The sequence below is a fragment of the Vidua chalybeata genome, chromosome 13 (genome assembly GCF_026979565.1).
Source record: "Vidua chalybeata isolate OUT-0048 chromosome 13, bVidCha1 merged haplotype, whole genome shotgun sequence".
Classification (NCBI taxonomy): domain Eukaryota; kingdom Metazoa; phylum Chordata; class Aves; order Passeriformes; family Viduidae; genus Vidua; species Vidua chalybeata.
Window position 1 is genome coordinate 17,976,683 of NC_071542.1, and position 19,055 is coordinate 17,995,737.

Here is a 19,055-nt window from a genome sequence, read left to right on the forward strand (position 1 = left end):
AAATAGCTATTACACTGAGACCCATCGTATCCATCCATTTAAAAAATCCAAGTTTTGTTTCTTCTCTGTGGTAATTCAATTGTTCTTATTGAAAAAAATCAAGTATTTCTTAAAATACCATACTCCAAGTAGCCGGTAGCACTGAAAGCATTTGAGCTGTGTGTTCCTACCCTCCTGTTGGTGACCTCAGCTAAGTTTATATTAAGCCCCTTCCCAACATCAGCACTTCATTTTTATTTCCCACCACCAAACAAGTCTGGCTTTTCTCTCCCGTGCTCACAGGCTCTGACACCTCCTTGCTACCAGTGCTTTAAGCTGCTCACAGAACTTGGCTTTAATAGATTGAGGGAAGAAATTCAAATTTTCTCTCCAAATTAACACAATTAGCCCCCCCTCCTCCCACAATTACCCTCTATATAGAGATCAGCTAAAAACCTCCATACTGAGAGCTCCAGCTGACATTTTATATCCCCTTCAGTCAAGAAAGACAATTTTTAAATCTATTTTTATCACTGTCTAGTCACACAGGACACTTACAGAGATCCTGGTTTTATACAGAGGTGTCCATGAAATGGTTTATTCCCCCCACCTTCATCTTTTATACACAGAAATTAGCACTAAAGAAAATGGAAAAGGAAATTTGCCAGCTCATTGTCTGGTCAGATATCATTGACCCATAGGAGATAACTGACTACAAAGGTATTACTGGGTTTTACACTGATCAGATTTGGAATTTAACAGTGTCCTTCCAAGGCCTCCAGTCAGGTGGGATTCCCCTACAAGAGGCAGGGCAGCTCTGATCACAGCACAAGTACCAGAGTCTCAGAGTTTCAGCAAGCTGTAAAGTAAGATTTTACCCTGCAAAAGCAGGATGGCTCTCCCATCAGTTCGAAAGAAAAACACACAATAGACTCACCTCCTTCTGCCTATCCCCACTGCTGTTCAACAGAACAAACTCAAATCCTCAACTCTCTTCTGAGTGCCTTAATTAAGAAACTGGCATGATGAGCTATTTTCTTAGAGTTCTTTGTCCTGTCATGCTATGAAGGATTAGCCTTTCTTGACTTGTCCTCAAGATAACAACTAATCCTGATGTCTCCCTCAACTCAACAGGCTGCACAGACTCTAATTTATAACAAAATCACTGCACTCCCAAAACAATAGTAATGGGGGGGAAAGCAATAACTTCTGTTTGCTGGATTCATGGCTGAAGCTTCCTAAGAGTCTGCACGACACCATCAAAGTCCTCATTTCAGCAACCCTCAGCTTAGGCATTAGGTCAAGTCATCCAGCTAACTAAGGACAGATTAACCATGTGCTCACAAAAACTAGGTCAGTCCCAAACAGGCTCTACAGTCTGGAAAGGCCTCTCTGTGTCAGCAAGAATCCCCCAGCCCTCCCCTCTGAAAAGGACGTTCTGCAGAAAGTGAGTGGGACCCAGACTCAGGTTTTGTTACAACACTCGTTCTTCATTTCTACAGCACAGAATAAGCCTTGACCAACCTGCATTCAGAAGTCAGTAAGAAACCACTCAGTAATGTCAAGTTCTCCCTCTCTGGTTCTCAAATACTCAGTTATTTTCTGAAGTGAAAGAGCCAGGTCAGGACCTGGCTGCAAGACCTGAGACCTGTCTCCCATTCCAAACCTTCCAAATCCTCCTAACCCACACCTTGGTTTCACAGACCCAGTCTGCAGCCTTTACTCCCTCCTTTGACCTCTCTGCCCTCCTCCTCAGCAAACACTAAAATTAGACCACAGTGGTCATACCACACTGCCTCCCCCACCATTGTCATGGACTCCCTGTCACATCAGTCATGTGTTTCAGTCTCACCCTGAGCCCCATGCATCACCTCCCCTGCCCAGATAATGCTCTTCTCCAGACTTACCTGTCTGTCCTTTGACAAAATGCCATTCCTCATTACCTTCAGGGAGCTCAATCTCCATCCATCCCCAGAATGCATGGTCATCCACTTACATCTTAATCTGAAGCCAAAAAGACATCTCTGAGGCGTTCCAAAGATAAATTTTAGTGCTGGAGGAAAGATGGCTTATAAACATCCACCCTAAAACTCTGGGCATGCTTGTATCCTCCCTCTCTCACACACACACAATTGACATCACAGCTTTCTTGAAATTAAGAGATGCAGTGGGCTGCACACACAGCAAGATAAGGTGTCTGTGATGTCAGGGTTTGTCAAGTTTCCATGCTGACTTCAGAAAATGTCCAAGCTTTGAAGCCAGGACAATACACACATATAATAATGTCTGATTTCAGGAGTGCTGCTGGAAGATCCTACCACAAAGACAAGTCAAATCTTGCATTTGCTGGCTTGGAGAGGTTCATGGAGCAAGAACAACCAAACAGCACAGTCCAACCCCACTGCCCCCAGTGTTTGCAGAGAACAGAGGTGCTCCAGAACACCCTGCCCCAGCACCTCCTCACAGAGCCCATCCTGCCCTGCTCTGAGAGCACGCTCTGTGCTGGGTGTCACTCACCCCCCAGCCACAACTGCATCAATCTCCTTTCTGTTAATGAGGGATGAGAATAAAGCAAAGGAACTGGAGGTCAGCCATTAACAGCAGCACCTCTTTCCAGTCTTTCAGGTCTGATCAATCACTGCAGGACTCTAATTTTTTTTTTTTTTTTTTTTTTACTTCCAGCTGTCTTACAGAAAACCATAAACTTCAGTTTTGCCCTTGGGAACATCCATCCCAGAAGAAAGTATGTTCTGGCACTGCCAGTGGACTTGGCAGATATAATGTGCACTTTAAGGGCTTTCTTAACTCCAGTGAATTTCAGAGTAGCAATTATCTTCAATTACTCCAGATAAAAGACCACACAAAATGTTAATTCAAGCCCCCCTTCTCCCAAAAGCCCCCTGCTATCCCTGGTCACCACTGCCCTACTTTTTCCCCTCACCAACACCCAAAAGGTTGGACCTGCTCTTCCTTGATGCTTATGTTTCCTGGTGTAATCACTGCCCTTGTCATAACTTCTTTTCCATGTATATTGTAAAAAATCCTATCTCCTTTCAGGACATTTTAGAGTACTTGTTGCAGTTTGGTGGAAAGCACTGCTTTCTCCACACAGACACACTTGCTGTATCTCACCTAATTTCTCCCACGACCTCAATCAGAACAGGAGATAAAAAAGAAAAAACTGATTATTTATACCTGCCAGAGGTAGCAAAAGATGCTCCATTGGATCCACTGTAGGATCCACTATTGCACTGTAGGACACAGAGGAAGGAATTGGGATCACCTGAAAGCAGCATGTGTCAGAAAGGTTTTAATACTGAAGAAATTAATGAGATATATCAGCCCTGCCTAGACTTCTAGCAGTTACAAAGAGGTTGTAATAAAGCTGTGAAGGCTGAAACACCACCAAGCTACACAGTGGTGACTTTGTAATTCAGGTGCATTTAAAGGAAATATTAGACACAAAATTGAGACCAGCAATACTTTTGGGATGGTTTAAATCACAAATGAAAGAGCTTGTCATCAAAACCAGAACATGTTCTCAGGCTGAAATCCAAGGCCCTGCGTGGCACCACATGGCAATGTAGGAGAAAAACAAAACTTCCATGTCCCTGTGATCCACACGAGATGAATTGGAAGAACTACTGGTGAGAAGAAAGGGGAGAAGGAAGGAGACTTAAGTAGGCAATCTTTTCCTGAGCATAACACCCAGCAATGTGCCAGAAGTCTAAAGTACCAATATTCACTACAAATGCAGAACCACTTCTAAGGAAGTTCACTCCAAGCCTTTAGTTCTCTTCAAGAAAAATGACCACACTCTACATTTCTTCATGAACTCCCAAGCTCCCTTCTGGAAACTTCAGAGATTTCACAGCTCCATGCTTCTCATGACTGTTTTCTTATCATTTGCTGCATAAAAACTCTGGCTTTGGCTGCTCCACCCTATAGAGTGCTGAGTTTTATTTGTGAAACAGCAATGACAGTCTGGGTTTTGTTTTTACAATGATGATAATCCTTGCCCTAAAGAACTTACATTTAACAGCCGTGTCTCATCTGTGACTCACTCAACCTGTGTCAAATAAGGCTGTGTGAAATAACAGCTCTGAGCCTGGTCACAGGAGCTTAAAATCTCTTGTGGGCTGCAAACTGCTCCCAAAGCAGTAACCTGGGTGGGTCAGAGCTGCCCAGAGAGCTGCAGTTGTCCTCAACCTTGCACATGCTGTTGCTTTTCTGGGCTGAAATGACACAGGAAGTCCAAAGAATGGCGGTGTCAATTCCTCTACTGCTGAAAAGCTTCTGACGGCAGGAAGAGTGTGAACAAATCCTCACAAGTCTTGAAACGGGCAATAACCGATGCCACTCTAATGAAGGGATCTGAGAGGCACTGCAGAGAGCAGAGGAGTGACAGAAACACAGGAAGGGGGAAAAAAAAAGGGCTTTGAGACAAACTGCTGCGAGCAGAAACGCCACACAGAGCTGGGCCTGGTGATGCATTTGGGCACACCACCAGAGCCAGAGCCAGGGAAGATGAGCAGCACAGTAAAGACATTGTGGGATCCTAAAATCAGAGAAAGGGGGCAGTGACAGTCATGGAGATGAGTAAAACGACTCTGGGCAGGGAGCCCACCACAAGAACAGTGCAGGGAAAAGCCACCCGCAGTGAGGACCAGCAGGGCACTCCACGCCCGAGATGCTAAGAATGAAACCCAGCGAGCTGGGGGGGTCACTGCAGAGACCTGAGCTCCTGGTGCTGCCACTCGAGCCTCTTCGAATAGGAAGTGCAGGATGCAAAGGAGAAATCTGAGGTTTGGGATTTCTAAGGCCAACACTGCTCTGTCTGCTGAGCCTTGTGCTGTCACAGCTTTTCTTGCGACGGGAATTGTGAAGGATGCAGTGGCTGTGCCCCAGCAGTGCAGGCACAGATAAAACTTTTTGCTCCATCAGAAGCTCAGTGAAACACAACACTTTGCAATTCACTTACAGTGGCCTGTTATTTGAGGTTCATGAACATACAAGACATGGAAAATGTCGCTTTTACACCAAGCCTTCCTAACACAGCGGTTGCAACAGCTGTGTTTTTTCACACAGCTATTGCTTTATCTGAAATAAAATACCTGGCACATTTCATCTGGGCAACAAGAAGACCAGATAAAAAAAGATGACAGGTATTTAAATTGAAAAGCCACAACGAAATGAGAGTGGACCTACTTCTTGCAGAAGCTGTGTGCTTTCATAATTTAAATGTTTCCTGCTCTCCCCAACAGCTGAGCCCTAACAACCCACACTCACAGGTTACTTCTGAACACCCAATAGTTCATACACTTCACACAAACCAATTTTAAGCAATTCATGGCATTTAGGAGAACCCAGCATTAAGGCTAATAACAGAAGCTCATCAAACAAAACTGATTATGAGAAAGTCCCATCTATTTCTGTCAGACAGCATCCCCAGTGCAGTTGTGTGCTAGCGTTGGTTATTCCAGTCCAACATTTGGTTATATTGAATTTAGGAGCTCTTTGCCAGTTTCAATAGGACCAAAATGCTGACCTTCAAATGCCAGATGGTACAGGCATTCACAGTAGAAGTAATTTCAACTCTGAATGTCTATATTAAAAATTTTATGCTGCTAAAAACTGTGGAAAAAGTTACTGACTCTTTACAAATGGCTAAACCACAATGCTGGCAAAACATAAACTAATTCCAGGTCTGAAAGCAGGGAATGAGGAGAGGCACTGTTAAGTCCAGAAAATCTCCAGGCACAAAAGATATTAATTAATAACTGTAGCTGGAAACCTCCTTCCCCTTCTTCAAAGGCTTCCCCATGGCTGAATGGTGAACTGAAACAAAGTAACAGCTTTTGGGGGCAGAAACTCAGTGTCAAAAGTTAAACCCAAGTCTTTGCCAGTGAAAGAGTGGCTCAGCAGCAGTATCTGTCACTGTCTGTGACCTCACTGTCACTGTGACCACAGCTCCTGTCACGCAGGCAGAAGAATCCCCCTTCAACACATCTCATAAAAGAACAAAGCCGTAGTTGCGTCAGGCCGTAAATGTTTGTGCACAGAAACAAACTGTTCAGCCTCTCTTCTGCTTTCAACTTCTCCCATATTTCTAAGACAGACCCACCAGCATATGCCCTGGTGGAAGTGCAGCTCAAGCCCAGCAGCCGCTTTCAGCCAGGCAGTCTGTAAACACCCAGGACTTGCTTCAAGGAGCCCAGCACACCCAGGCAGGAGAAGCCCCTGTCACCTCCAGGGAGGAGCTGCCAGTTCCCAACAGCAGCAGGAAACTGTCACAAGCAGGCCCTCTAATATTTTATCCCCCAAAATGCCAAATTTGCAGGCACATCATTGTGGGCAGACCACGAGTTTCGGTAAGAGTGGTGGCTTCTCTCTGCTGACATCAAGGACCTGCTGGGCAGGCGCCTGCAGGATGGGGCTGCCAACGAGTGCCCAGAGCAGCAACAGATTTGAGCTGCCAGGAGGCAGCTCAGCATGCAGGGTTACAGTGCCAGCCACCACGAGACATCTCCAGTTTGGGGAAAAAACTGTCACTGTCAGGGCGAACATCTGTCAGCCTCACACATTTCAACTGCAGTAAGAAACACGGTAATTGTATCATCCATTTTCCATGCTGACACCAAGACGTACTTGGCTAAATAAGATAAAAGAGGCTTGGACAGTCAGGACTGCAGGCACTCGAGGCCATTTTGATTTTAGCTTATTCCCTTTCTATCTAAATAAAAAAATCTGTTATGAATAATGAATGTTCCTCCATTTCCCTCCTTACTGCTTCATTTCCAAATTTTTGTAGGTCTTTCCAAGGGTGACACTCGCAGGAAACAAAAAGCGTAGAAACCCTACAGTTGGATGGTGATGCTGCAGAGTGAGCTGAGGGCTGGGGGAACTGCTGTGCACAACAGCAAGCCTCCCCTCTACCTGCCACAAAAGACAGCTCCCCATTGCCCCCGTCCTTACCTCGTAGGACCAGACACACTGCACGCCCGCGAACCTCCGCACACAGCGTCCCACTTCCACGTCCTCGTGCGTGGTGTACATCTCCCGCAGGCACTCGCCGATGTGCGGCACCATCCTCCGCAGCACCTCCCGGCTCATGATCACTCCTGGCCCCCCCATGCAGAAGTTCTCCCCCGGCTCCAGCGCCAGCTTCCCCATCTCCTCCGTGGTGCCGAGGCCGGTCTGCCCCAGGAACAGGGGCTCGCTGCTGTTCAGGCTCCTGAGGAAGTTCTCCAGTTTGTCCCCTTTGATGTAAACGTCGTCGTCAGCCCTCATAAACCATTCGTATTTGTCCAAGTAGTGGTCATGCATGTATTTGAGCATCATGAAGGATTTCTTCTGGGGTGGGTAGGAGTCATCTACACCTGGAAGCGGCACGATGGGGATGGGGATAGAGGTGTCCGAACCTTCGCTGGAGAAGAATTCGACCTTGCCAGGAATGGTTTTGGACCACGTTCTAGATTGAAAAAGACAAGAAGGAATAATTAAATATGAAAACCAGGGCAGGCAGAGAGTGCTGTCAGACTATGGCTCACCTGCTTTACAAATTTTCTTTTTTTAACACCTTGAAAGGTTATTTTTTTACCACACAAATGAGGACATTCACATGGCACACACAGCAATTGGTACAACATAGACTCTTGTCATATCAGAATTTTGTGTGAATACCATTTTTGCACCTCCATATGTTAGAAAAATAATTCAATAGCAGCAGTTCAGTAGTGGGAAGCAGGATTACTTAAGCACACTCAGTTTTGCACTAATAGCTATTGATCACAAAATACGGAGGCGATCCAATACGGGCCAACAATTCACGTACAACTGAATTTACTGCTACCAAAGCTTCCCTGCAAGTTATTCAGCATCATAGCCACCTTCCCTCTAAGCCTCCCCAAAAGCTCAAATGTGCACTCAGAAATACAGACTTCCAGAGAGTAAATTCACATGAACTTTTAAGGAAATGGCATCCCTTGGGAAACCAACCAAAGAGCAACTTCTCCAGATGGTGTGTAGAGAAGCAAAGCACAGCATGGAGCAGAAGTAACCTCAAGTGGCTTTGTCCATACCAGAAACGTTCTAAGAGATGCCTGTGAAACTCCCAGTTCCCACAGTACCATGGTGCTACCCAACATCTGCACCTCCAGCAGCTTTCCAGACACTTCATTCCAGGTTTTAGTGGAGAGGAACTGCACAGAAGAGGAGCCTTTCCTGTGCAGAGCAGCACAGCAACATCTGCTCCACACCTTCCGTGCTCCTCTCTGACAAATCCAACCCATCTGCGTGGGCAAACTGGGTCACTGAGAGCAGGAAGAGCTGCAGGATGACTCCTCAAGGCACAGCACAGCCTCCTCCAGGGAGGATTTTCAGTCACGTAACTGCTACAGCCTTGCCCTCAAAAATTATTAATTTTAAGCCTGCAGTACCATTTTCTGAGGTTCTATCTGGGATAAGAGATCACATAACTCTCACAGAAACTCACAGAAAACTATTTTAGTTGGTAAACCAACAGGTTTTGCCTCTTTTTATATACAGGGAGAATAATTCATGATTCTATTTGGCGACTATACTCAGAATATAACCTAAAGCTGATGTGAAAAGACTCTCAAGGTAAAGGACACAGTATTCCCTCAATGCATCACTGTCGCTCTGACCAGATGCCTCTCAGCACAGGCTTCTTGCCAATACCTGAGCAGATTTTGGGCAGCACAGACCATCTGAAATTTGCAATCTCCAGAATTAGCTATCATATAAAGCCTGAAATGTAAAAATACTTCAGGAGAATTATTCCTTAAGTTCCACCAGAAAATGCAGAGGTATTTAATGAGACTACCTAAACATCAACTTTGACACCTTAAGAGTTTCTCACTTATTCCACTGTGTGTAATGAATATCATCCAATTACTTTAAAAGCTTTGTCTCCTGGATTTCTTACTGCCATGGGTAGTGTTTCATAGCAAAAGTTTAGGTCCAAGCTTCCCAGAAGAGCACAGAGTAAAGCAAATGGAAACATTCCTACTGACTTCACAACAGAGGTGATGAGGCCTTTAATCATCAGTGAAGCAATTAATGCACAGTCCTGCTGGTTATAAATCATATCCTGTTAAAGCACTGAGAATTGCCTGTTTTAAAAGGAGACATGGTCACATCCTGAACTTTCACTAAACATTAAGGAAGTTCTGCTGTTTATTTTCTGACACCCACACTCCACATACAAATCGTCCACAGCTCTTCCCATATCAACTCCCAGTCTAAGCTTAAAAGACTTTTCTTCGCTCAAGATGCATTTAAATTTTAGTGTCACAGAAAGAAAGGACAGAAGGAGTTACTCACAAATGCAGCCCATCTCATCCACTGAGAGACAGCTTTGTGTGGACCCAGAACACTCTGCAGACAACCACCAGGTTAAAGTTTCAGCCTAAAGTCTTATAGAAATTTTTGTTTATTTACTTTTTCATTCAAAAGTAGACAACGTATTTTCAGACTTGCTCTTCATACCCTGAAAGATCTGCCTTTATCATGACTATAATCTATGGGCAATACAGGATGTCTTCTATCACTCCAAGCTTTAGCTCCTTTCTGGAAGTCATCAAGCCCTTCTCTTGATTCCCAGTTCAAATTTACTCCTTGCTCTCCAACTAGGTACCTTCATCTCAAGAACCACGAATAATTGTCAAGAGAAGAGCTCCCATTCAACAGAAAGGGAACAAAATGCATGCACATCCATGAACCCTGGCATGCTTGATTCCCAGTCTTCTTATTGCACTAAACCCCTCATCTCAAAGCCAGTTTGAGCCCATCTTTCCATATGAGCCATATTTAGGTTTCACATTAGACCAGGGGTAAAACAGAGTCACTCCTGCATGTGTGAAGAGCACAATGGGGACAGAAAGACTGTGCCCTAACAACTTCCACATCCCAAGGACCCGTGTGTGGCCTGGGTCAGCACCACGATGTCACTCCAGCCTTGGGATCTCATGTCAACCACATCAACCCTGCACCAGCACAGCCTGACTGAGCCTTTGTTCACCTCCTGCAACAACACAATTTCTAGGATGAGACAGCTCAACGTGTTATTTGTGACCGTGGCTTTGAGCGATTGTTTGAACCCAAAGGGACGAAACCCTCCCACATGGAAAACAGCCCAAGAGTCTGTGTCAACAGAGCACGGCTCGGGCAGAGGCTGAGACAATGGAGTCACCACGGGCTGCTCCTCACGTCGAAGCCACAGCTCGCTGTGGCCCTTTCTGGGCACAGAATACAGAGAGAACAGTTTGCTCAGGAAACCTGGTGTTGCACTCAGCCAAAGAAGCCAAACCACAGAGGGTGAGATGAACTGTGAGTAGGTTTTTCTGGCCCCAGTTGTCAGCAGAACTAAGGACTGATAAATGCAGGGATGAATTCTGATCAAATCTGCTTTTAACTTTTTTTATCCAATGTGGCAAATAATCAGACCTGGCTCAATCACCAGCAATTCTGTAGTTTAGTATGTAAAACCTACATTTTTTTGCCAGTCCTCCCACCTCCACTGTAGTTTACCTTGTCTGCTCTCAGCTTATGGGCAGCAACCTGACCCTTCAGCTCCTGAGCACAGAGCTCTTGTCTCAACACCTCCCCACCAACACCCCCTTCCACCAGCTGACATCACTCTCCTGGTCAAAGTTTCTCCAGTATAAGACCTGCAGGTTGTATCTGCAAAAGAATTGTATGTTTGATAATTTAAAAAAAAAAAAAAATTATTGAAATTTGACACCCTCCTTTTTCCCCACCACCCTATCACCCTGAGCTGTTTAAAGGACACACTGACACAACATTTCTGCCACCAGACTCCTGTATCTGCACCTGCAGAGACCACCTGGGCTGCAGCGATCGATCACTGAGGGCTTCAGTCAAAGCCATTTCAACTCTGTCCACAGAGAAATATCAGCTTGTGAATACAACTGATACTGCACTGAACTGGTCATTTAAAAACCCTGACAGATCCCAACCTTATCTCCCCTGTGTAATCTGAATCTGCTGCTTAAGCAGGAGGATGTGCATGAATCAGGACAGCAAGGCTCTCTATTACCCTCCCCAGGAGGTAAAAAACCTGCATGATGCTGTGTGACCTGGTTTCTCTCAGTGCACAGGGCACAGAACTCCACAAACCCTGTGTTGACAGGGAAATCGAAGTGAAAATTAAACAAACACAAACTAAATGTGTAATGCTTCCTCAGAAACAAAGCCCTAAGCAGAGGACATGAGTCCAGTGATGCTACAGTATTGGTGGCTAGCAAATCACTTTTACCATCCCTCCCTCACCCAGTTTTGCACACTGGATATCCTACGTGTACCCTAGGCTAAGCAAGTCACAAGCAAACCGGGTGAAAAGATTTTATCTTTTTAGCTGGCTCCCAGTTATTCATGAAACACAGAAAACCTTGTGCACACACAAGAGTGATAAAAAACCCCCAGTATTTTCTAAAAAGTGACCACAACTGTAATCCTGAAATGTTGTCAGAAGTTATTTCTTCATCTAAAAAGAAGCTTAAAAGCACAACTTGCAGCAGGAGCAGCACAGATCTGGAATGTTTTATCTTCAGTTTCCAGTATTTATTATTTATTTGTATTATCTTGCTTATCAGCTTTGCAGACTCTGCAGAAGCACAGTCAGTGGCGTTATACAGACAGTGCTCCCTTTGTAGAGACTCAAGCTGAAGACTGACAAAAAATGTATTTGGTTTTTGTCTGCAGCTCAGGAAGTTTCCCTCAGAGGAGATCAGAGAAATCATTTAAAGTTTTGAGAAATAGTCATCTTGTATAATTACGCTGAAGATAATCATAATTTGTGAAGAACTCAGCAAGACAACAGACATGAAAGAATGATGTCTTGAATGCAGCTAAATTCCATGTTGAATTAGGGCTAGTTTGGCATCACTGTTCTTCAAGGTCCCATTCTTCCAACAACATTTGCTACAGGGGAAGCAATGAACCACAGCTTAGGCAAGAGAACTGAGCTTGGAAACTAGCACGCTGCTCCTGCACATGGTATTGTAGACAACACATGAGAGGTCACCAAAAAAAAAGCTGGTTTTTTAAATTTGCAGATCTGTCACTAAGATCTGCATTACAGAATTCTAATTTTGAGGAAAAGCTCCTTTCAGGTTTCTGCAGAATTGCTTTAACAGAGAACCCAAGCAGCTTCTACAGCTCTTTGAGTCCTTTGAGCTAAACTCCCCCAGTTTTAAGTGATGCTAGTTTTCTGTCCATGCATATCCATCTTTCTTGTGGACACAGGGACAGAAATGGATCCATCACCCACAGGCACACAGACAGTCAGTGGGCCAGGCTAAGATCAGAGCCCAAGTGTCTCAGACTTTTGGGCCATATGCTTATTTTGGGGGGTGTAGATGACTTTGTTTTACTTACCCCCCCCCCCATATCAATGACAGTTGCTCTATGTGTTTCTTTCATACTGTTCCTTAAACATCCTCACACATTTTAGCTTACTGGCCAGAAATGCCAAGTACATCATGTTTCTGCTGGAGGGTACCTGAGCAGGACACCGAGTTCTCACTGCTGCAATACTGTGGTACGATTCACACATGAAGTGAAACACGTACTGTGCTGGCACCACATTCAAAGGGCCCCCTCCCAAGAGGCAGGAGCTCCACAACCCATCACATCCCCTCACCACCGACAGATGCAGATCTGAATTTAGGAGCAGCACAACAACGCGTAAGTGCAGGCTTAGACAGATGACACAAACTCCCCCACACCCAAATCCTTCACTTAAGCTCTTCCGAGCACTCAGGTATTTGGATTCCAGCTTCCTGTAAGCCACCACCAACAGAGGCAGCACGTTCGAAATGGAGCCTCCGCAGGGCATCCTTCAGCCACTGGGCAGGGATGGCTCAGCACCAGCCCCGGGCATCGCTCATGGTCCTCGTGGCACTTGACGGTGCCGTGGGGACTGTCCCAAAGCGAGAAGTGCTGCAGCTGTGCTCCTGCAGAGATGCTGCCAAAGGCCAGCCGTTGACATCTCGCCATTAACTGCATTCACGCCACTCTCCTGCCACGTTTCCCAGGAAATCTAGTTGCTACGCAAACGGAAAAAAAAAAAAAAATGGGTTAACTGCCTGATATTTCTGTTCCTGAGACAGCAGACTTAAATCTTCTGGGGAGACTGCTTATTCCCATCCTTTCCTTCCTGCAGCTCTTTTAGGACAACTCCCCTCCACTGCAAAACCATTAGCACATATTGTTGCACTTTCCCTGAACCCCAGCCATCCCTTTAACTCCTTCCTGCCCAGCTCTTTTCCTGACTATTCCTTGTCCTTCCAAGTGACACCGTGGTTCCTGCTGCTGCACTTCACCGGCCTCCTGGAAGGGAAGCTCTGCTAACCTGGCTGTCAGATGCAATCACTGCTGAGGCTGCAAATCTGCCCTCCGAAAACCTGTGGATCTAAAGCTCATTCTCTGCCTCACAGACTACAAAAGCAGGACTGTTACAAAGAGCCGGCGGCTCCCGAAAATCCAGCAGGCCTGTTTTGCCTTACAGTGGTCATTTTGCTCATGATTGATGTTCAGGAAGTGGATTGCTTCCCCTCTTGTTAGACCCTATCTGGATTCACAGCAGCCAGGATCAGCAAATGCTTTCCGCTCCACTCCCTTTTAGCTGTGTCTGTAAATGGCCTTTGAGCCACAGCAATTTGGAGGTATTCAGCCTCTGAATCCCTAATTCCTTTCAGCGTGGTATCAAGGCTCTGCACACGCTGCCACCCCGGGAATGCCTTGCTAGCAGCTTCCCATTTCACTGGCTGTGCCAGCGATTCAGCTCACCAGGATGCTTTGTCAATGTAGTAATCCCAGCAATTGTCTGCTTGAGTACTTCATGGCAATCAAAAGCCATTTAAGATTTCAGGTTTGTCTTCCTCTTCCCCCCTCCCCATCTTCCCCCAAGGATGTCTTCCTGTCACCAGGACATTAGCTCATTTCTTTCACCAACGGAGGTGAGAAAAACGCATTTAGCCCTACTAAGAGTCTCTATCCATCTCTTCCAAGAACAGACATCATCTCTAGAGGTTAAACCAAAATAGCAGTGTAGCAAAAAGCGATACTCAGATCTCCATCTAAGAGCTGAAGGACCCCGATTCCATTAGCTGAATTTGTTAAGTTGCATCTTTAGCCATTGTTTTGTGCGAGCAGATGTCGCAGATCTTGTTCTCTAAACGCAGCTCCGCCACAGCACCAGACTGTTCAGCAAGCACAGGCAAAACCAGGGAGACAAGAATCCTTCCCACACCAGCAAAGTGAATTCCTCTCCAAAGAACACTCTGGACAACACAGTGATAAATTTCCCTTTTCCAAATTCTTGACACAAAATTTGATGGATGCTAGACAAACTATTCTGCCATAAAACCTGCTATGCGATGTCCCAACAAGACTCCAACCTCTCTGTATGTAAATCTAAATTGCACAGCCTGTGAGATTTGCAATCCAAAATGCTCCATCCCACATGGTGAAGGAGAACATAACCCTGAAGAAACAGATTCCTTCACCCATTTCAAAGCATCAATCATGCGCTTTCTGTAACTTAATTACAGGTCTACTGCTGGAAGAAGGAATTAAGTTTCCATTAAAACCATCGCTGGTGGACAATTTGCCTCAGATTGCCCAAATAAAGCAATTTTACTGCATTGGATGCTGATATAAAGACAAATTTCCTGAAACCACAGCTGAGCTGGGAACGATGGTATGATGGCCTATCATACACAGTTTTGCCACCCTGCTCTTACTGGCCAATAGGGCCAAGTACTTTTCAGCCAGGGCAGGCAGGACACGGAGAAGGGTTTGTTCTAGCACAGGACTAAAGGGGATGTTTTATTAACGATCTGCCCCAGAGCTCCTGGCTGCTCCTCCGAGGGTGCTGGCTCAGCCAGAGCTGGGATATACCCGAGCTGACATTTTAGCTCTTAACTCTTTCCGATTTCCCAAGCAGGCTTCCCGTGCAGCCTCCCAGCACTGCCTGCTGGCGCACACACTGGAGCAATGAGCATATCCCAGCATATTTCAGCAGAGCAGAGAGTTGCACCAAAGCCACAGACACACCTCTCACAGAAGAGATGATTATCCTGATGCTGCCAAGGCTTTGGACAGAATTCCCGTTAGCCCGTGGCACTCACGGCCATGCCCAGCCACATCTGGGGACCACGGCAAGCGGCACACAGTGCAAAGCACCAAGACTGTTCCTGCTCCAAAATTAGGGGTGCTCAGGTAACAAACACACAGCTCGGAGACCCTGGCTCCTGCATTAGCTCAACCAGTCTGAAGCACGGAGCGTTTCACCCAGACTGACTCTCTTCATCCGAGCCGTTTCACTACCTGGTCCAGCCTCAGCAGCGGCTGCAGAGAGCCGAGGTGGGTTTTACTCTTTGTTCCCAGATGCCTTTTCTGGGTCTCATTCCCAAGCATACGCTTTCAGCATGGCACAGTGGTTTTTGCTTCCCTATCCAGGGGATTACAGCAGTCCCCAAACTTAATTTCTTTTACCGTCAGGCTGTCAGCTCGCTCCACAAGCAGCAGCCAAGGACCGTACCAGAGTGGCGCAGCTGCGCCCAAGGCAGAGGCACCGAGGGACACACTTTGATGCCCGTGTCTCCGCCGGCGACCGGCAGTCAGTGTCCCCTCGCATCGGCGGGGCTGCCTGACCCTCAGGCAAGGTCACTGGGGCCACCTGCCAGGTGGAACCCGGCTGAGCCAGACCCTGCGGGAGACCGCTCGCGTCCCTGCCGAGCTGCCCGGCAACGCTCGGGGCACCGCTCGGGGCACCGCTCGTCCCGCAGCCCGCCCGGAGAGCGCCCCGGGCCTCGCTCAGCGCGCCCGGGTCGGACACGAGCGCTGGGGCTGAGCGTGCCCCGAGGCTCGCTCGCACCTGCCCCGGGGCAGGGCGAGCGGTCCCCGGGGCCGGCGGGGGCATCCTGGCTGTAAGGGCATCCCGGGCCGGGCGGTTTTAGCCCGGGGGAACCGGCCGACCGGCCCGAGTCCAGCTGAATGGGAGTGAACCGAGCCAAGCCCAGCTCGGCTGAATGGGACCGAACCGAGCCAAGCCCGGCTAAGCTGAACGTGACCGAACCGAGTTGAGACGTGTCGAGCCCACCTGAACCGACCCCCAGCCCATCTCAGACCCAGCCCAACGCAACCCACCGGACCCCCATCCCCGCCGGGCGCCGCCGGCCCCCCGCCGCTCACCGGTGCGCGGCCACGGCGCGGCTCCGCAGGTACTTCTGCGCCGTCATGACCCCCACGAAGAGGAAGCTCTGTGCCGGCGGGCCGGGGCGGCGCGGCGGGGCGGCGGCGGCGGCGGCGGGCGGCGGGCGGCAGCCCTGCGGGCGGGCTCGGTGGGGCCGCGCCGCCGCCGCCAGCTCGGAGGCGCGGGGCAGGACGAGGCGCGATGCGAGCACGAAGCCCAGCACCAGCCCCAGCAGGACGCTGAGCCAGGCGCGGCGGCCGCGGCCCGCCATGCCCGCCCGGCCCGCTGCTCACAGCGCCGCCGCCGCCGCCAGCCGCGCCGAGGCGCCCAGCGCCGCCATGGGGGAAGGGGCAGGGACGGGAAGCGGAGGGAGGGGAGCGGGGGGCCGCCCGCCTCCCCGGCCCTGCCCCTCGGCACAGGCGCCGTGTGCGGCCCCGCCGCGCTGCCCCTGGCCCCGCCCGGCCGCGGCGGAGCCGCCCCCGGTGCGGCCCCCGCCCGGCGCGGGGCTCCGGGACTCGGCCGCGGGGAGGGGGCACCGGGAGCCGCGATATGGCCCCGGGGCGGGAGGCAGCTCCCGGAGCACCACCCTGGAGCGGCGCCGCTGGACGTCCCGCCCCATCTCTGGAAGCGTTCCAGGCCAGGTTGGACGGGGCTTGGAGCAGCCTGGTCTGTGGGAAGGTGTCCCTGCTGCCCAGGGCAGGGAGTGGGATGGGATGAGCGTTAAGGGCCCTTCCAACCCAAACGTGGTTCTGTGACAGGGACCGGCACCTTAACCAAGCCTTCCACACAGGGTTTAGGGAACCTGGCCCAGCATCCCACACTGGGACCTCAGAACTGGGACACCAGAACCTCAGCCCAGCTGCCCAGATCAAGAGGAGCAGGAAGCTAAGAAAATGTGGATGCTCAGCTCTGGGGACAGGGACTGAGACGCTGGACATAACCCCAGGATAGGCATCCCACCACCTGCGCCAAGACCCCGTGGCAGAACCCTGGCTCAGGGGCCGGAACTGGGAGCCCAGCCCTTCAGCCTAGGATGGGAAGACACTGGGGACAGATCCAGGACAGGCACCAGGTCGGGTCCCTGCTGCCCAAGGCCCGGCTCTGCCCCATGGCACACACTGAGCCCAGGGGGATGCAGGCAGTGAGGAGCAGCCTTCCAGCCCTGTTTGCCTGGCGCTGGTGCATTTGTGCAGCACAGGCTGTGGTGACAAGGAGCCAAGGCACAAGCACACTGTTTTTTTCCCACCTTGCTAATTAAACCAACCAGAAATAGGTCAGTCTGTTTCCATCCGCAGGCTACAGTGAGTGCTCAAGAGATTGAAGACTTTATTGCATGCAGATTTCTTTTTCCTTTGTCCACACTGAATCTCCACATGCGTTTCATCTACAGAGCACTTCAGCTTCAAATGCTGCAGCCACAAACCCCTCACATTTCACAGAAAAAAAACCTTCCAGTCTCAACAGAAGAAACTTATCAAGTTCTACCCACTGACCTCCTGCTTATCATTGTGGTTTCTTCCATTTCCTGCCCACTTCGGCCTTTCCAATTGCCAGTCTTTTTCATTTTAAATTTTATTTATATCATGATGTCATCCACAACGAGCTGGGAAGAAGAAAGCCTTGGTGCAACGGCAGCAACCTCTTGAGCAAGAACCATTGCAAAAGAGGATATCGCACCACATTAATACTCTAGAGTAATAAGCCAAAGAGAGACATCCATGACAGATTTTTTATGATCACAAGTAACTGTCTCGCTTCTGGGATTGAGCAGGTAATGATACAATCTGCTTATCTAATGAGCTCAATGATATGGCTTGAAAAAAAATGCTTTTGTTTGGGGTTTATTGGTCTTGTGATGGTGCAATCCTCATACCGAGGTCAGCACAGATGAACTCGTGATGTCAGGAGCACAAATAACACAAGGAAAGTGCCACCAGGATTTATGGTATTAAACAACAATAAAATTGAATACAAATAGAAACTAGATAAGAAATACAAACAGTGAACAGGAAAGAGCAGGACATCTCCTTTTGTTTGCCCATGGGCAGAACAGAGATGTACTGAGTGAGATGTGTTTTCGTGAAGAGGAAGAGAACTAAGTGGTGAAAAAGAGAGAAAGGAAGAACAGTCCAAACTGGAATACACACAAGGCAGGTAAAGCCAGGAGGGGCAGGAACACCATTGCTTGGCAAAGGCCAGCTGGACTGTCCTTTCCACTGTAATTCCTTTCTACTTCCCCGGGTCTGCAATGCTTCACAATTATTTCTCTGGTGCACTGACCCTTTCCATGAAGCCTGGGGTTATCCTCAGCCTGTGCCACTCTGCACACATGGATCTTTTATTGCACTTCAAAAAGGTTCTTCATTAAACTCTGCTTCTCTCCTCTCCCCACAAGCCTGATCACCAGGTCCTGAAATACACGACATCAAGAGACATTCAAGCTACAAAAAAAAGCAAGACCACTCCTTTCCAAGAGAGGCACATGTGGCAAGTCCATGAGCAGGAATGAGATCTGCCTGCTCCAAATCAGCTGTAAAAATCTCCTGATTTAAGGGAAAGCCACTGTGGCCTATGAATTACAGGAAAAGGCAGAGCTAGCATGGTTAAAAGGCAATAAAAAGGAAAAAGGTTGGGGCTGGGGCTGAGGAGCTGTCAGTTGGCTTCTTCCCACAAAGAAAAGAAGTTAGTCATCAGAACAGAGAACTCCGTGCGACTTCAGCACACATGGAAATGATGAAGCAGAGCAGCACGTTCCCCTGATGGGTCTCCTCAGCCCAGAGCTCTCCTGGGCATGTTCCCACCTCGCTGCACCTCCAGAGCAATTATGGTTCTG

General features: G+C 48.4%; 2 protein-coding genes across 3 annotated transcripts in view; both read right to left on the reverse strand.

Moving 5' to 3' along the window:
• The window catches only part of CHSY1 (chondroitin sulfate synthase 1), a 75,249-nt gene extending 58,744 nt beyond the window's left edge, over positions 1-16,505 (reverse strand). Inside the window, exons 1-2 of the mRNA XM_053954325.1 lie at positions 16,222-16,505; positions 6,955-7,450 (exon numbers count right to left, since the gene is read on the reverse strand). Coding sequence (XP_053810300.1) covers positions 6,955-7,450; positions 16,222-16,493 — 768 coding nt within the window. The 5' untranslated portion in view covers positions 16,494-16,505. The remainder of the gene's footprint in view (positions 1-6,954; positions 7,451-16,221) is intronic.
• LOC128794459 (guanine nucleotide-binding protein G(s) subunit alpha isoforms XLas-like) lies at positions 12,755-15,949 on the reverse strand. Of its 2 annotated transcripts, none has more exons than XR_008433117.1 (2): positions 15,523-15,608; positions 12,755-13,070 (listed from the first exon to the last, which is right to left on the reverse strand). XR_008433117.1 is itself a non-coding variant. In XM_053954328.1 (2 exons), the coding sequence occupies exons 1-2, from the start codon at positions 15,947-15,949 to the stop codon at positions 13,020-13,022; spliced, it is 432 nt and encodes a 143-aa protein (XP_053810303.1). In that variant the 3' UTR covers positions 12,755-13,019. The 2 variants fall into 2 exon arrangements, 1 of the variants encoding a protein (XP_053810303.1); XM_053954328.1 differs by having other exon boundaries at positions 15,569-15,949.
• Positions 16,506-19,055: the final 2,550 nt, after the last annotated feature.